This window comes from Garra rufa, chromosome 15, assembly GCF_049309525.1.
Source record: "Garra rufa chromosome 15, GarRuf1.0, whole genome shotgun sequence".
In the NCBI taxonomy this organism is placed as follows: domain Eukaryota; kingdom Metazoa; phylum Chordata; class Actinopteri; order Cypriniformes; family Cyprinidae; genus Garra; species Garra rufa.
Genome location: NC_133375.1, coordinates 36998419 through 37012085, shown reverse-complemented (window position 1 = coordinate 37012085; position 13667 = coordinate 36998419). Strand labels below are relative to the sequence as shown.

Here is a 13667-nt window from a genome sequence, read left to right as displayed (position 1 = left end):
GCTCATTTTGAAGTCTTGTCATTAGCAACAATTCTGGCAACTTTCTGGCTGCCATTATATAAAAACCCTGGAACAGATTGTACAGATGGCGCTGAATTTGAGCTGTTTTTATCCCCTCCGGTAAGAATGCTCTCTCACACACACACACACACACACACACACACACACACTGGTTATGAGCGTCTGAAATATTGCATGCCACAGAGTTTTCATGCACGTCCAAATATCGGGAAAGAATGACTGGGACGACCTAGAGATGAAACGTAATTACGTTGTAATGTTTGGTTAGATATGCTTAACCACACTAAGTCTGATTAGTCATCATTAAAAAGATAAGTCAGCCAAGTTTGTACATTTTCTACATCAACTGCCTTTGTAAAAAAAATAGCGGAATGGAGATAAACATGATGTGTTAAATGTAGCATTATAACCTAAATATTTAATAAACAATCACACAGAGAAGAATTTTATGCATGACGAGATGGCATTTGAGTTCTGCGGAATTCTGCGGATACAGATTCCGTGCAGGTTTACTGATAAGCTAATAATGCAATTCTTCTTGGGCATTAGGGCTGCATGATTAATCAAAATGAAACTGTGATATGGCTTAGTGCGATTATCAAACTGTGATTTAATTTAATAAATATAGGCACTGCATTCTTACACGAAAGTGGCTCATTATCCACAGGTGTTCGTAGCGTTTTAGAGCAGCTCGGTTCGCAATAAATGCTGCTCAACACAAATTCCACTTCTGCTTCAGATTTAGGTCACTTTAATGTATCATTCTTCATATACTTGCGTTTATCACAAAAAAAAAAAGACATGCTTAAAAGAGATTGCTCACCTAAAAAACAAAAATTCGGTAATCACACACACAATTTTTTGGGGAAAAATGCTGGTAACCAAACGGTATGGAAGTCAATGGCTACCATCAACTGTTTGTTTGTCAGCATTCTTCAAAATATCTATTCTGTTGCTGTTCAACAGATGAAAGACACTCATTTAGGTACTTTTTTTTTTTGGTGAAATGTTCCCTTAAGAGCTCTATTCGGTTTACCGTCAAAATAGAAGCTTGATGATTTAACATTTGGAAATGAAGAAAGAAAATTAACACAAGTATTGTAATTTTACAGTTGTAATGCAAAATAAAAATCTTATTACTACTTTTAAAATTTTATTTAAGAATAACAATTATAATAATAAATATTAATTCCTTTCATTAGTGAATTTTTCCATTTCAAAATTAAATGATTTATTTCGTTTTTTAATTTTTTTTCGTCTTTTATTTTATAATAGCAATATAAAACAAAAACAATAAATATTAAAAAATAAAAATTATTTAACTGTTTCGTTTTCATTTATTTTTCATTTTATTTAATAATAATATAACTTTCATTAGTACATTTATCTAATTTAAAATGATTAAATTATTTATTTATTATTTATATTTTATTTAAGAATAACAGTAATAAATATTATTAATTACTTTCATTAAGTTTGTATTGGTATTAATAATCCCAATAATAAAATAAATATTATTACAATAGATTTTTCTAAATTATTACACACACACACATATATATATATATATATATACATATACATATATATATATATATATATATATATATATATATATATATATATATATATATAATTATAACAACAACAACAATATTATTAATTACTTACATTAGTAAATGTTTTATTTTTTTAAATTATTCAATTACACATTTAGTGTTTATTTTTTTCTCTTTTAATATTAGCGATAGTAATAAAAATGTTATTATTAATTACTATCATTCAGTAATGTTTATATTTTATTTTATATTTTTATTATTATTAATGTTGATTATTATTATTATTTAGTAAATATTTCAAACCTCAAACCAAATCGCATAAGGGAGGGGGGTTGCAATTACATTTTTCCTCTAAATTATGCAGTACTAATGCAGACTGATCACATTTTTACTGGTTTATATTTAATAATAATAATAATAATAATAATAAATTTATTATTTATTATCATTATTATTACTATTATTATTATTATTATTATTATTATTATTATTGTAGATTATTTTTATTTGGTAAACATTTCAAACCCAATTTTATCAGGGGGAAAAATGGAATTAAATTTTTACTCCAAATCGTGCAGGCCTAATGGGCACTTTTCTATGCTTGACTGGTCAAATGCAATTGCATCCATGTTTGGTTAGATAAACCACTGTACACCGACGGCATCTGCGTTGTATTTGCGTTGCAAAGAAAAAAGTGAACGTTACCATACCGGAATCGCTGTGTGCTCCTGTGTCCTGAGAGCTGATGGTCTCACTCAAGGTTTTGTCCCCGCTGTTACCCCCTCGCAGCGTCAGGGACAGCTGCCGTTTGATCTTCCTCATGCGGTCCATCAGTGGGGGTATGGGGGGCCGAGATGAGGGGGGTGGAGGGGCTGCCACTGTTCAACCGCCCTGTCGGAGACACACAAATGCATACGCAGATTGTTACACACTGCTTCCTGAATCATTTGATATCTTCTGTGATAACCAGAGACAGCAAAGTCAAGCATTTTCAAGGACGCCATCCTCTTAAGACTCTAATGGAATGTGTTAATATATTCCGGGATAAATATTAGCTTAAAATGATGTGTTAAGACAAACATAGAGCAGAGAGGTGATTCAGAGGACAAGTCTGCTTATTTCACAAACACGGAACGTTATTTGAGCGCATGGCGCTCCACGGAGTGGACATCAAAGCGAGAGACAGTAACTGGAAGAGGTTCACGGTGAGAGATCACACCTAAAATAAACAAATCACACAGCCAACTGTAATTGCACACATAAGTGATGATTAGCAACAGTGTTTTGACACTCATCATTCTAAGTGTGATTGTTTTCATTTATAAATCAAGCGCTTAAAGGATTGCAGATGCTGCGGAATCATGTGTATTTAGGCCGGAAATGCACAGAATCCAAGTGGGAGGCTCTCGGAGAGGCGCAAACAGAGTAATAATTGCAACAACATAGCCATTAAATGAGAGTATGTGCAGAGAGAAACACATGTTAATGATCACAGAACATTCATGTCAGTTCAGTGAAATTCAGAGAACAGTAAGAGATTATGGATTTGTTGAGAACAGCCCATTACTCATACTTTTTTGCAAAAGACCCAGAAGACCTACTAGATGTGCAGCACACAACCAAAGCACAGTGAGTGAGATACCACAATGCACTGCACTCGACTTGACCTTCCATTTGCAATATGACAACAGAATTGGATGTGATATAAACCATTAAGAACTACTCCTTCACTCACACAGTGTAATTAAAAGAGCCTTTCCGGTTAGGCAGTAATGGTAGCTACAAATAATAAATAGCACAAATAAATACTGGTACTTTAGCAACTTCTCTATATGCATAACAATATGTACTGTAGGGCCCTAAGGTTTCAGAAAAAGACTGCGGAATTCTGTAAAAAAAAAATAGAATTTACTGTATAGCGTGGAATGTCACGAATTGCCAAATTTTGTACACTTAAAACAAAACACTTTGGGTCTGTGACTTAAGCTGCAAAATACTATTTAAATATGAATCCTGCATGTTCTGTGTGTCACTGTGTGAATGATGTGCAGACGTGTGTTTCGTTTACTATACGCATACTGAAACGCATGTGCCGCTCTGCCGCCTCAATATGAGTACATGAACACATAAACATAACTTCTACAACTGCTCTGAGAGTCACTTTATGAGCATTTTACCATTTCTTTAATAAAAAAAAAAAAAAAAACGATCGTCATATCATGTACAAACAAAAAATAAAGGTCTTCACAGCAACCTGTCAAAATAAAAGTTCAGTTTAACAGTTGACGGAAATATATTACTTAATGTAATGATAGTACTAGGACTACTATTAATAAAATTATTAAAACATTATTTTTTAAGGAATATTTACCAGAAAATATTTACCAATATGGTAAATATTTCTGAATAAAATTAATGAAACTAATACAATTAATGAAAATTATAATGAAATCCAGAAAATGATAGGAAAACACAATTTGTTAAAAATAAAACTGAATTTGCAATTAAAAAAAGGGCATTAAAAATGCAATTTTTGCTAAACTTTTTAAATTGTGTAAGTTTCATAATTTCAAATAAATATACATGCTTTTTGATTACTACTTTTTTATGTATCCACTAGAATGGAAAAATAGGAATCCAGAAAATGATTGGAAAACACATACTTTGGTACAAATAAAACTGAATTAGAGAAAAAAAAACTTCAAAATTTCATAGGGCCTTAAAAATGCAATTTTTGTTAAACTTTTAATAAACTGCTGTTAAATTGTGTAGACTTCGATTAAGTAGACAAGCTTTTTGATTACTATTTTTGTTTAATGTAGCCACTAACATTGAAAAATAGGAATCTCGAAAATTAATGGAAAATACATAATTTGGTAAAAAAATACAACAGAATTTGAGATTTTTAAAAAAAAAATGCTTTTCGATCAATATTTTTTTTAAATTATAGCCATTTAAACTGAAGAAAAAAACTGAATCCAGAAAAATTAAAACAGAAAAAAAAAACTGTTTTTGGCTAAGATACAGTATTAGTATTAGTACTGTAGGCTAACGAGAAAACTTGTAAGCCACCTGAAAAAAAAAAAGAATACATACATTTGATTTAAAATGCATTTTTTAAATAATTTATTATAGAATTAGAGAATATATTAAAATTATTTAAGGTATTAGGAATAGGGGAAAAAAAACTAAATAAACTGCATAAGATACTTATTATATGTGACCCCTGTAAAGTAGCACAGGTATATTTGTAGCAGCAATATCCAATATGGGTCAAAATTATTGATTTTTCTTTTATACCAAAAATCATTAGGATATTAAGTAAAGATCATGTTCCATGAAGATATTTTCTAAATTCCCAACAGTAAATATTCCTAAGAACTTCATTTGGACAACTTGTATTTTGTTTTTTTGCACCCTCAGATTACAGATTTGCAAATAGTTGTATCTTAGCCAAATATTGTCCTAACAAACCACACATCAATGGAAAGCTTATTTATTCAGCTTTCGGATTCTGTAAATCTCCATTTCAAAAAATTGACCCTTACAACCCTATGGTTTTGTGGTCCAGGGTCACATTTATTACATTGAAGTTTTAATATATTACAATACTACATGTTATATATTAAAAAAACAAGTATATATACACACTGTATTCCATTCAACACACATCCTAAACAAGGAAAAAAAAAACAAAGTTATCCTCAGTGCTTATGGGGAACACAGGGTCTTCTCTTTAGGAATAGCCAAAATGCCAGAAGGTTTTGCCTTTTCTTAAACTAATCACATGCTTTGGCACAAAGATGAGCAACAATCTAGACTGCAAATCCAAGCTTTGGGTCTTTGGACTTAATGTGACCCACTAACAAGTTGCCTGGGAGCGGAATTCCACTCAGGCACAAGCTTTCAAACACTTGTTTCCTGTGCAGTGTGCAGATAGATATCGTACTCCATGCTAAGAGAGATTTAACATGTTAAACAAGTAACGGACCGCATGTTCTTTAGAAATATTGCTTGCAGATTCAATATAGAAGTAGGGCTGCACGATTAATCGCACGATTTTGTGAGGCGCGTTTAGTCAATGAAGCCGGTATTTTGATTAGTAGTAAATCTCCATCATGTGCGTTCAGCTGGAGCGGCAATTAATACACAGAGACGTAAATCACTGACAAGCTACGCCAAATCGCGCTCAAAATCGCATTCGATTTTGAGCACGATTTGGCGTAGCTTGTCAGTGGCTCCAGCTGAACGCAGCTGAACGCACGTGATGGAGATTTACTACTAATCAAAGTACAGGCTTCATTGACTAAACGCGCATCACAACATCGTGCAAGCCCTATATAGAAGTTGTCTGAACATCTTCACAGTCTTAATTTGTCAAAAAGACATTTAAGACAAGAAAATAATATCAAAACAGTATTTCAAGGTGATAAATAAATGTAAAATCCAAGTTTAAGGGGTTTAAAAGCACATTAAGGAGAATGCATGAGGTTTGGGATCGTGCAAGTGATGAAAAAGGTAATCACAATAACGAAAAGAGGGTTTTAAGGAACTCCAAGGCAAACCGTTGGAAGGTTAACACCAAAAATACTATGAATAGTTGAAATACTTGAAATAGCGAGAGTGGTGTTTCCTTTCCCCCCTGAGGGGGAAGCAAGGAAACACACGCCTGAAACCCAAGATGACAAAAATTACGGAAAGTTGAAAAGAGGAGCAACTAAATGAGGGCAGATCCAATGGCAATCAAGGCAAGGCATCTGAAGCGTCCTTTATTTATCTAACCCATAATTTCAAGCTGCCTCAAATCAGATCTCCTGAATCAGACAATCAACAGGAAATACAGGACAATCCACAAACCCTTGCTTTTGTTTACAGTAAACCAAAGTGACAACCAGCTCAGAGGAGAAACTCTGTTAAAGGACACTTTGCATAATATTCATCATGTTTTGCATTGTGAAAAACAATCAGCCATGTGCACTGGGTTGAATGGCTGACAAAGCAGCGCAAATCAGCTGCTCGGCGCCAAGATGAATCGAGTCATTACCTAATCAAAAGACAAACAAGACACAGTTATATATACATAAGCTTAACCTATTTACCCTCCACCATTTTCGCTATACAGTGGCTTCATTCATGACCTGATGAGTGATTGTGGCCCCAGAGGCGGTCTACACTGGGTTAAGGGCCGTTTTCAGCTCTCGGCAACGTCTTAGTGCTACTTAATCAGGGTTGATGACTCTTTAAGACTCTTTCTATCTCGTTTCATTACTGCCTGCAGCCGTCGACCATCAAAACAGCATACTGGACAACAGCTAGCTAACAGAGGACCGTCAACCACCCTGCAAACAGACTGGCAGGGTTCGGTTTCAGAGCCAAAGTGTTGCTTTAACTGACCTGCATCGATACGCCGCAGACTCAGGCTCATTTATCCACTCCATAGGTCAATAAAAGCTTCATGGGGTTCGGGAAGACTGACAGTGACAGCTTGGTCTTCGTCCGTGTGGATGAGTTTACAAACCTGCCCAGCCGTGCAGCAAAAAACATCTTTAATTTGATCGTATGCAAGAGAGTTAAACAAAGCACCAATCTATGCTGGCCACAGGCCCCCAATATCCCAGACTGACATGCATCCAAACACAAGGTGACACCCCGACGGGGGTGACCTTCATGGAGACTGATTCTGGAACACCAGGTCCAGACAGCACTACATCAACCAGCCTCTGAGCGCAAATGTGTTTGTGTTGCTGTCATTTCTCTGTGGCGCCGGAAACGTGGAAGAAAAGGTGCTGCACTTCATCAATATTATTATGCTGGTGACACATGCCAGAACTAACTTTTTAATTGGACGCTGTTATTCATTGAGGCATTATGGGCTCTCAGATTTTGAAATACAGCAATAATGAAGACGATTACAGAAGTCGAAAGAAAGCAGAGGATGCAGGCTCTATCAATTATGCCTCAAAGCTTTGGAATACGCTTTCAATTAATATTAAGTTGCTATATTTGTAAAAGAAAGCTATGAAATTCTATGTATTATGTTTATTATGTTTCTATGTATTTATGTTACTATTATTTGGTTTTAAATTCCATTTTTGTAATGCATTTTATATATTCGAAAGAAAGTCGAAGACGCACGTTTTATCAATACCTCAAAGTTATGGAATACACAGTAGATGTTAAGTAAGTTGCTATCTTTCTAAAAGAAAGCTAAAAACATTTATCTATTTATTTTATTAATTATTGTAGCTTTTAACTAGCAAGTTATTTATGGTAAATTATTTCTATGTATTATGTTGTCATTTATTATCATTTGGTTTTAATGTCCATTTTTGTTAAGCACGTTATATGTATATTAATATTATATTTTCTTATCATTAAAGCTAAAAACCTTTAATCAATATTATTTATTTATTTATTTAAATGTTAGCTTTTATCTAGCAAATTATTTCCAATTTTATATTTTATTGTCATTAAAGCTAAAAATGTTTATTTAGTTAATTATTATTCATTTTTTTACTTATTTATTTTAAATTTTAGCTTTTAACTATCTATATGTTTTATGTTTTCTTGTCATTAAAGCTAAAAACCTTTATTTATTTATTTTCCCAATTTCAGCTTTCAACTAGCAAATTATTTCTCTAGTAAATTCTATGTATTATGTTGTCATTTATCATTATTTGGTTTTAATTTCCATTTTTGTTATGCATTTTACATATACATATAATTTTGTATTTTCTTGTCATTAAAAAGTGGGCTAATTAAGGCAGTTTACTTTTAGCTAGCAAATTATTTTTCAAATGAATTCTATGACAGGTTTCAATTTAACTTGTTGTTATGCATTTCATGTACATTGATTTTATCTTTTATTATCAATAAATAGTGTGTTTCACCTGTAATCATATAGTAATTATAGTATTTTTGTTTCAGGTGCTGTATAAATAAAATTTTCATTATTATTCTAGAAATATTTCAGAAAATTATAAGCAGGTAATGGGATGAAGGTATTTTGAGGCTATGTATTAAAAGAAATACAGCCTAGAACATTAAAAACAAGATCACATAAGCGAAATATGCCGATGATTGACCAATATGGGTTTTTTAATGACTGATGAGGATACTGAAACCAAAAGAGAAAGTCAGAATAATGCTGATTACACAATGCAACTTAATAAAAAAATATATGTTGGTATATTTGTAGCAAAGAGGTGTTTATCGGTCAGTTTATTTATCCATCCATGACTAAAAAATAAACCTTAAAAATGACTACAAACCAATTCTGCGAGCAACGCATGTTCCTCTGGAATTATTCTACCCCTGCCTCGAAGCCAATTACTTTCAACATGGAAGTCAAAGGTCAAGTGCTTTCCCTAATTCTCTTAAATAAGCAATCAATGGAAACCACCACTTAAATTTGGGCTGACGAACGCAATTTAACCAAAGCATCAAAATTATTCATGCAACAACAGTGTAAGGCTATTTAGGAGAGTAAAGCAAAGTCAAAGACTCTTAAACCATCTGTCTAATGATAATATCCCACGAACCAACCCACTCAACATGCACCCACGCCTCCAACGTGCCATTCTGAATCAGTCCGGCAACTGTCAAACACGCTCCTCCATCTGAGCAGAACTGAGCCTTTAAGGGGTAAGACTTCATTACTGCATCTCACACAAGTTTTGATTCGAGTCAGACTGGATCGCTCTTCCTCCTTCCCCATTCCATCAGTTTAACTTGCAGCAAATGGGGTTTCACCTGCTGGGAAATCAATGTGAGCTGGACGGACCATTATAGCCTTTTTATGCTAGATATGTATTCAAGTAGTTACACCCCTAGATAACATGAATTCAATACTACAGATTCACAACTATGAGGTAGACTTACATAACACCCATCATGTTTTGAATGAGTGACGTTATGCTGTCATCACTAGATGCCAATGCCAGCGTAAAATACGACATAGCATTAATATATAATATTTCCTCTTTCTAATTAAATATTAGCTTTGATAATATGTTTAATGTTATAAATGTTAAACAAAATTGCTCAAAATGAGCATACACCTTTAATAAACACATGCTGATGACATTATTAGAAAGCACAACATGACTGAATAACACACTCAAGACTCCTTCAGAACAGCACAATTAATAAATAAGTAAGAATAATGAAATTAATCATTGATTACAGCCAGATTGCCGACTAATCCACAGTAAACACACATAAACATGCTAGCCAGGTTAGCTAGTTAGCTGGCTTTAAAGACCAGCATTAAACGGCCGTTGTAGAGGAATGCGAGAATGATACCTTTTTGTTTTTACTCTTCCATTCTAGTTTTCCTATGGTCCATTCGCATATAACATAAAACAATCTCTCGGTTTTCATTCAGAGAGCCCGACCGACCCAAGCAGGATATCACACACACAGACTGTCCGGCTCGAATTAACTCACACAAAAACGGCCTAAATTTACTTTTCCCGTCACGTTATGATGCTTTTTCCACTTTAGGATGAAATATCAGAGTGGGACAGTACAATATTCGGGATGGTTTTCTTACCCGTGGAGTTGAGATCCGTGTGTGCTTGTGTAAGTGAGTGTGTGTTGCTCGTGTAATCTTAATAGCAGTAATAATATCCCAAAGCCGCCGAGCGCTCCCAATAGTCCTCGGCCATGATCCTCTAGTGCCGCTGCTGCTGCTCGTCCGGTCTCCAGTGCTGCTGGAGCGACTCATCTAGACCCCGCATGTCTCACTACTTGCTCCTTCTCTCCTGAAATTGCTAAAACGTTACAGCAGCTGTTCCTTTCCTTGCCAAATCCGGACTGGAGTGGATCATGGAAGCGACAGAGCAGCTGCGAATAGATTCAGGAGTCACTCACTCCACCACCAGGACTCATTGGATAGGTTGGGGAACGTGTCATTATGTCATTGAGCAAATACTTGTGTAATTAATACGCTTTTATGACAAATCTATGTTTTATTATGACATCTTCCTTATTAGGTTGATTTAGTACATTATGCATACCTACAGTCGTTAAATTTGGTTATGAAGCAAAACCGTCTACCCCTAATAAATTAAACTGGCGCATAGTGGGCTGACCCGAATTCCATTCGAGGAAGTCAGACTGTACCATTCAGGCGGAATGCGCAGGGGAGAGGCAGTGGCAGTGCAGTGCCAATTGCAGAATGCTGTGAGCCACTGTATGTCATGCTGAGCTGTTACATATTTCACATATTATTTGTTGACGAAATTACGTTAAATTGCAGTAGCTTGTAATAGGATTAGGTTTAGCAGTTAAAAAGCTGCTCAATGTACATCTACTTTGTTCCACCCTAGCTTAAGAAATAGCTTTATGAGTGTATCATTCTATTAGAATGGTTTGTATACCGAAATTTAGATCTATCTATCTATCTATCTATCTATCTATCTATCTATCTATCTATCTATCTATCTATCTATCTATCTATCTATCTATCTATCTATGATAAATAATAATTTATTATTTGGTATTCAGACATTTTAAAATATTTATTTTTAAAATATATATATATATAATGAGTAAATAATTAACATTAAATCTGCCTGGAAACCCCCCAAAAACAATGTAAATAATATACTAATAAATGTTATAATATTAACAATAATAATAATAATAATAATAATAATAATAATAATAATAATAATAATAATATTTTAATAATAATAATAAAATATTTTTAATAAATAATTAAAAACCTTAAATCTACCTGGAAACCCCCCAAAAACATATAAATAAAATTCTTTATGATACATATTCTTACGTACTTAAGTATATGTAATTAATAAATGTATATATATATTTATATATATATATATTTTTTTTTTCACGTTTAAAAATATACAAAAAATTTTAAATAATGAAATTCAATCCATTTTAAATTTCTAATTTCTAAATCTATCAAAATAATAAATCATAATTTTTTTAGAATGGTTTGTATACTGTTATTCAGGCATTTTTTTCTTAATTTGTTTACACAATATAAACTATGCTATGCTATAATAATATGTACACAAATATTCAAAAAAATATTTTATACAAAAATATTTAAAATAATAAAATCCAATCTGTTTAAAAAAAACCTACATTAAATTTTCAGTGTATCTTGCTATTTCTACTCTGAATTTCTACTTTTAAATATATCTAAATAATAAATCATAATTTTTTTGTAATGTTTTGTATACTGTTATTCATGCATTTTAAAAGATGTATATTTTTTAATTTCTGTATGTAATATAAACTATGCTGTGCTATAATAATATATACACAAATATTAAAAAAAATGTATTTCCAATAAATAATTTAAAAAAAGTAAATCCACCCAAAATAAATAAAAACATCAAAATCAAAAACTTTATGGTACATATATATTTAGCAATAAATTTAATAATATATAATTTACACATTTATTTCTATTTATTACACACGTTCATATATATTTATATAAAAATTCACTTTTAAAAATATTAAAAATAATGAAATTCAATCCATTTGGAATAAAACCTAAATTAACATTTCAGCGTATCTTGCCATTTCTACTTTGAGCACATGTAACCTTATTAGAGCATTGTGTTTTGGATATCCAGCCTGATTCATAATTGCAGTGACAGAATTGATTTATATGATAATTAAACAGGATGGTTTAGGAAAGCTGGGGGAAACCTAACCTGAAGTGTGTGTGTGTGTGTGTGTGTGTGTGTGTGTGTGTGTGTGTGTGTGTGTGTGTGTGTGTGTGTGTGTGTGTGTGTGTGTGTGATGCAGAGCAGTGGAGCCCCACAATGAGTCATCACTCTGGCATGCATCAGAGCCCCTAGCAGTTACTTTAGTCTTGGAAACCCACTGTATGGGGGTTGCGTCAATGTGCCTTGGGTGCAAATGAACATTTCTTTTGTTCCTTTAATAGTTCCCAACAATTTACTTCACCAGGGGAGAAACTGAATGCTGGGAATTTTACCAGGTTAGTATTTTTCGCATACACGACTTGACCTTAAAATTAAAAGCATTGCATGTTGGTGCCGAAAATAAAAAAATGCAAGTTTGCATACACAAAATGCAACATAAATGAGCATTTGAGTTTCATATACCGTAAGGTTATACCTTTTTTTATCCATACAGCACCAAGCGTGTTATTTTTGTTATTTTTCAGTGGCTCTTAATTATGTGTAACACTAACCACAGGCAAGGGCACACATGTATGTTCGACCTTGTCTTGATTAAGAGAGCACTTCTGAAAATGCCTTTTTCAGCCACCAGTTGCCACTGTTCAGCCAGGTCAGGTGACTTTCAACATGCCATGCTTATTACTTGAGGATGACCACATATGATTGTGCTTTAATTAGAAATAAGCATGCTATTAAGGTTTCATTTACGCTGGAGAACAATAATGCAGATAAGAGGAGTTAAGTGGCTGATGCAAACCTAAAAGGCAAACCCATTGACGCATGCTGTAATGTGCTGCATTCATTAGTACATTCACAATTCAAGTGCTTAACATGTTGAGAGCAACACTATTATGCAGCATTAGAGGCTCACAGAAACACAACACAGAACAACAGAGCGCCAGCACGGACCTGTGTATGTGGATGCACCGACTGGAAGTATCATTATGTTTGTGTGTGTGGATGATTTAGATTGGGAATGACATGTACTAAGGAGAATACACTTGGGATCTGTAACCTCTTGCTTCCTTTCTCCTTCTCTTTCTCTGTTTTTTCATAAGCCACATGCAGAGCTCATGTAATGTGTTTGTATGAATCTCTGGTTTTATCAGCAATGTAAAATGAACAATAATTTCTCATGTGTATATTTATGTGGTTTTAGAACATTGTGCTCCCAATGTTTCATGTAACAAAATGGTTTTACATTTGAATTTCAAGCTGTTTTTAAAATGGATGCACAATTAAATGTACAATATCAGTCAATATTAATACATTTAGACTGATTTTGGCTAAGATTTCTAACAGTACCAACATACAATATAATTTATTGATTTTAATTTAATGTAATTAATTTAATCTTTAATTACTTAAATATGATTAATTAATTTACTTAAGA

The 13667-nt window shown here is 33.1% G+C and overlaps 1 protein-coding gene across 2 annotated transcripts in view; it reads right to left on the bottom strand.

Annotated features, from left to right (window-relative positions):
* cdk16 (cyclin dependent kinase 16) overlaps nt 1–10444 on the bottom strand; it is a 47680-nt gene extending 37236 nt beyond the window's left edge. For both annotated transcript variants that reach the window (XM_073819699.1, XM_073819700.1), the window contains exons 1-2: nt 10135–10444; nt 2291–2471 (exon numbers count right to left, since the gene is read on the bottom strand). In XM_073819699.1, the coding sequence (XP_073675800.1) occupies nt 2291–2411 (121 nt within the window). In that variant the 5' untranslated portion in view covers nt 2412–2471; nt 10135–10444. The remainder of the gene's footprint in view (nt 1–2290; nt 2472–10134) is intronic.
* Nucleotides 10445–13667: the final 3223 nt, after the last annotated feature.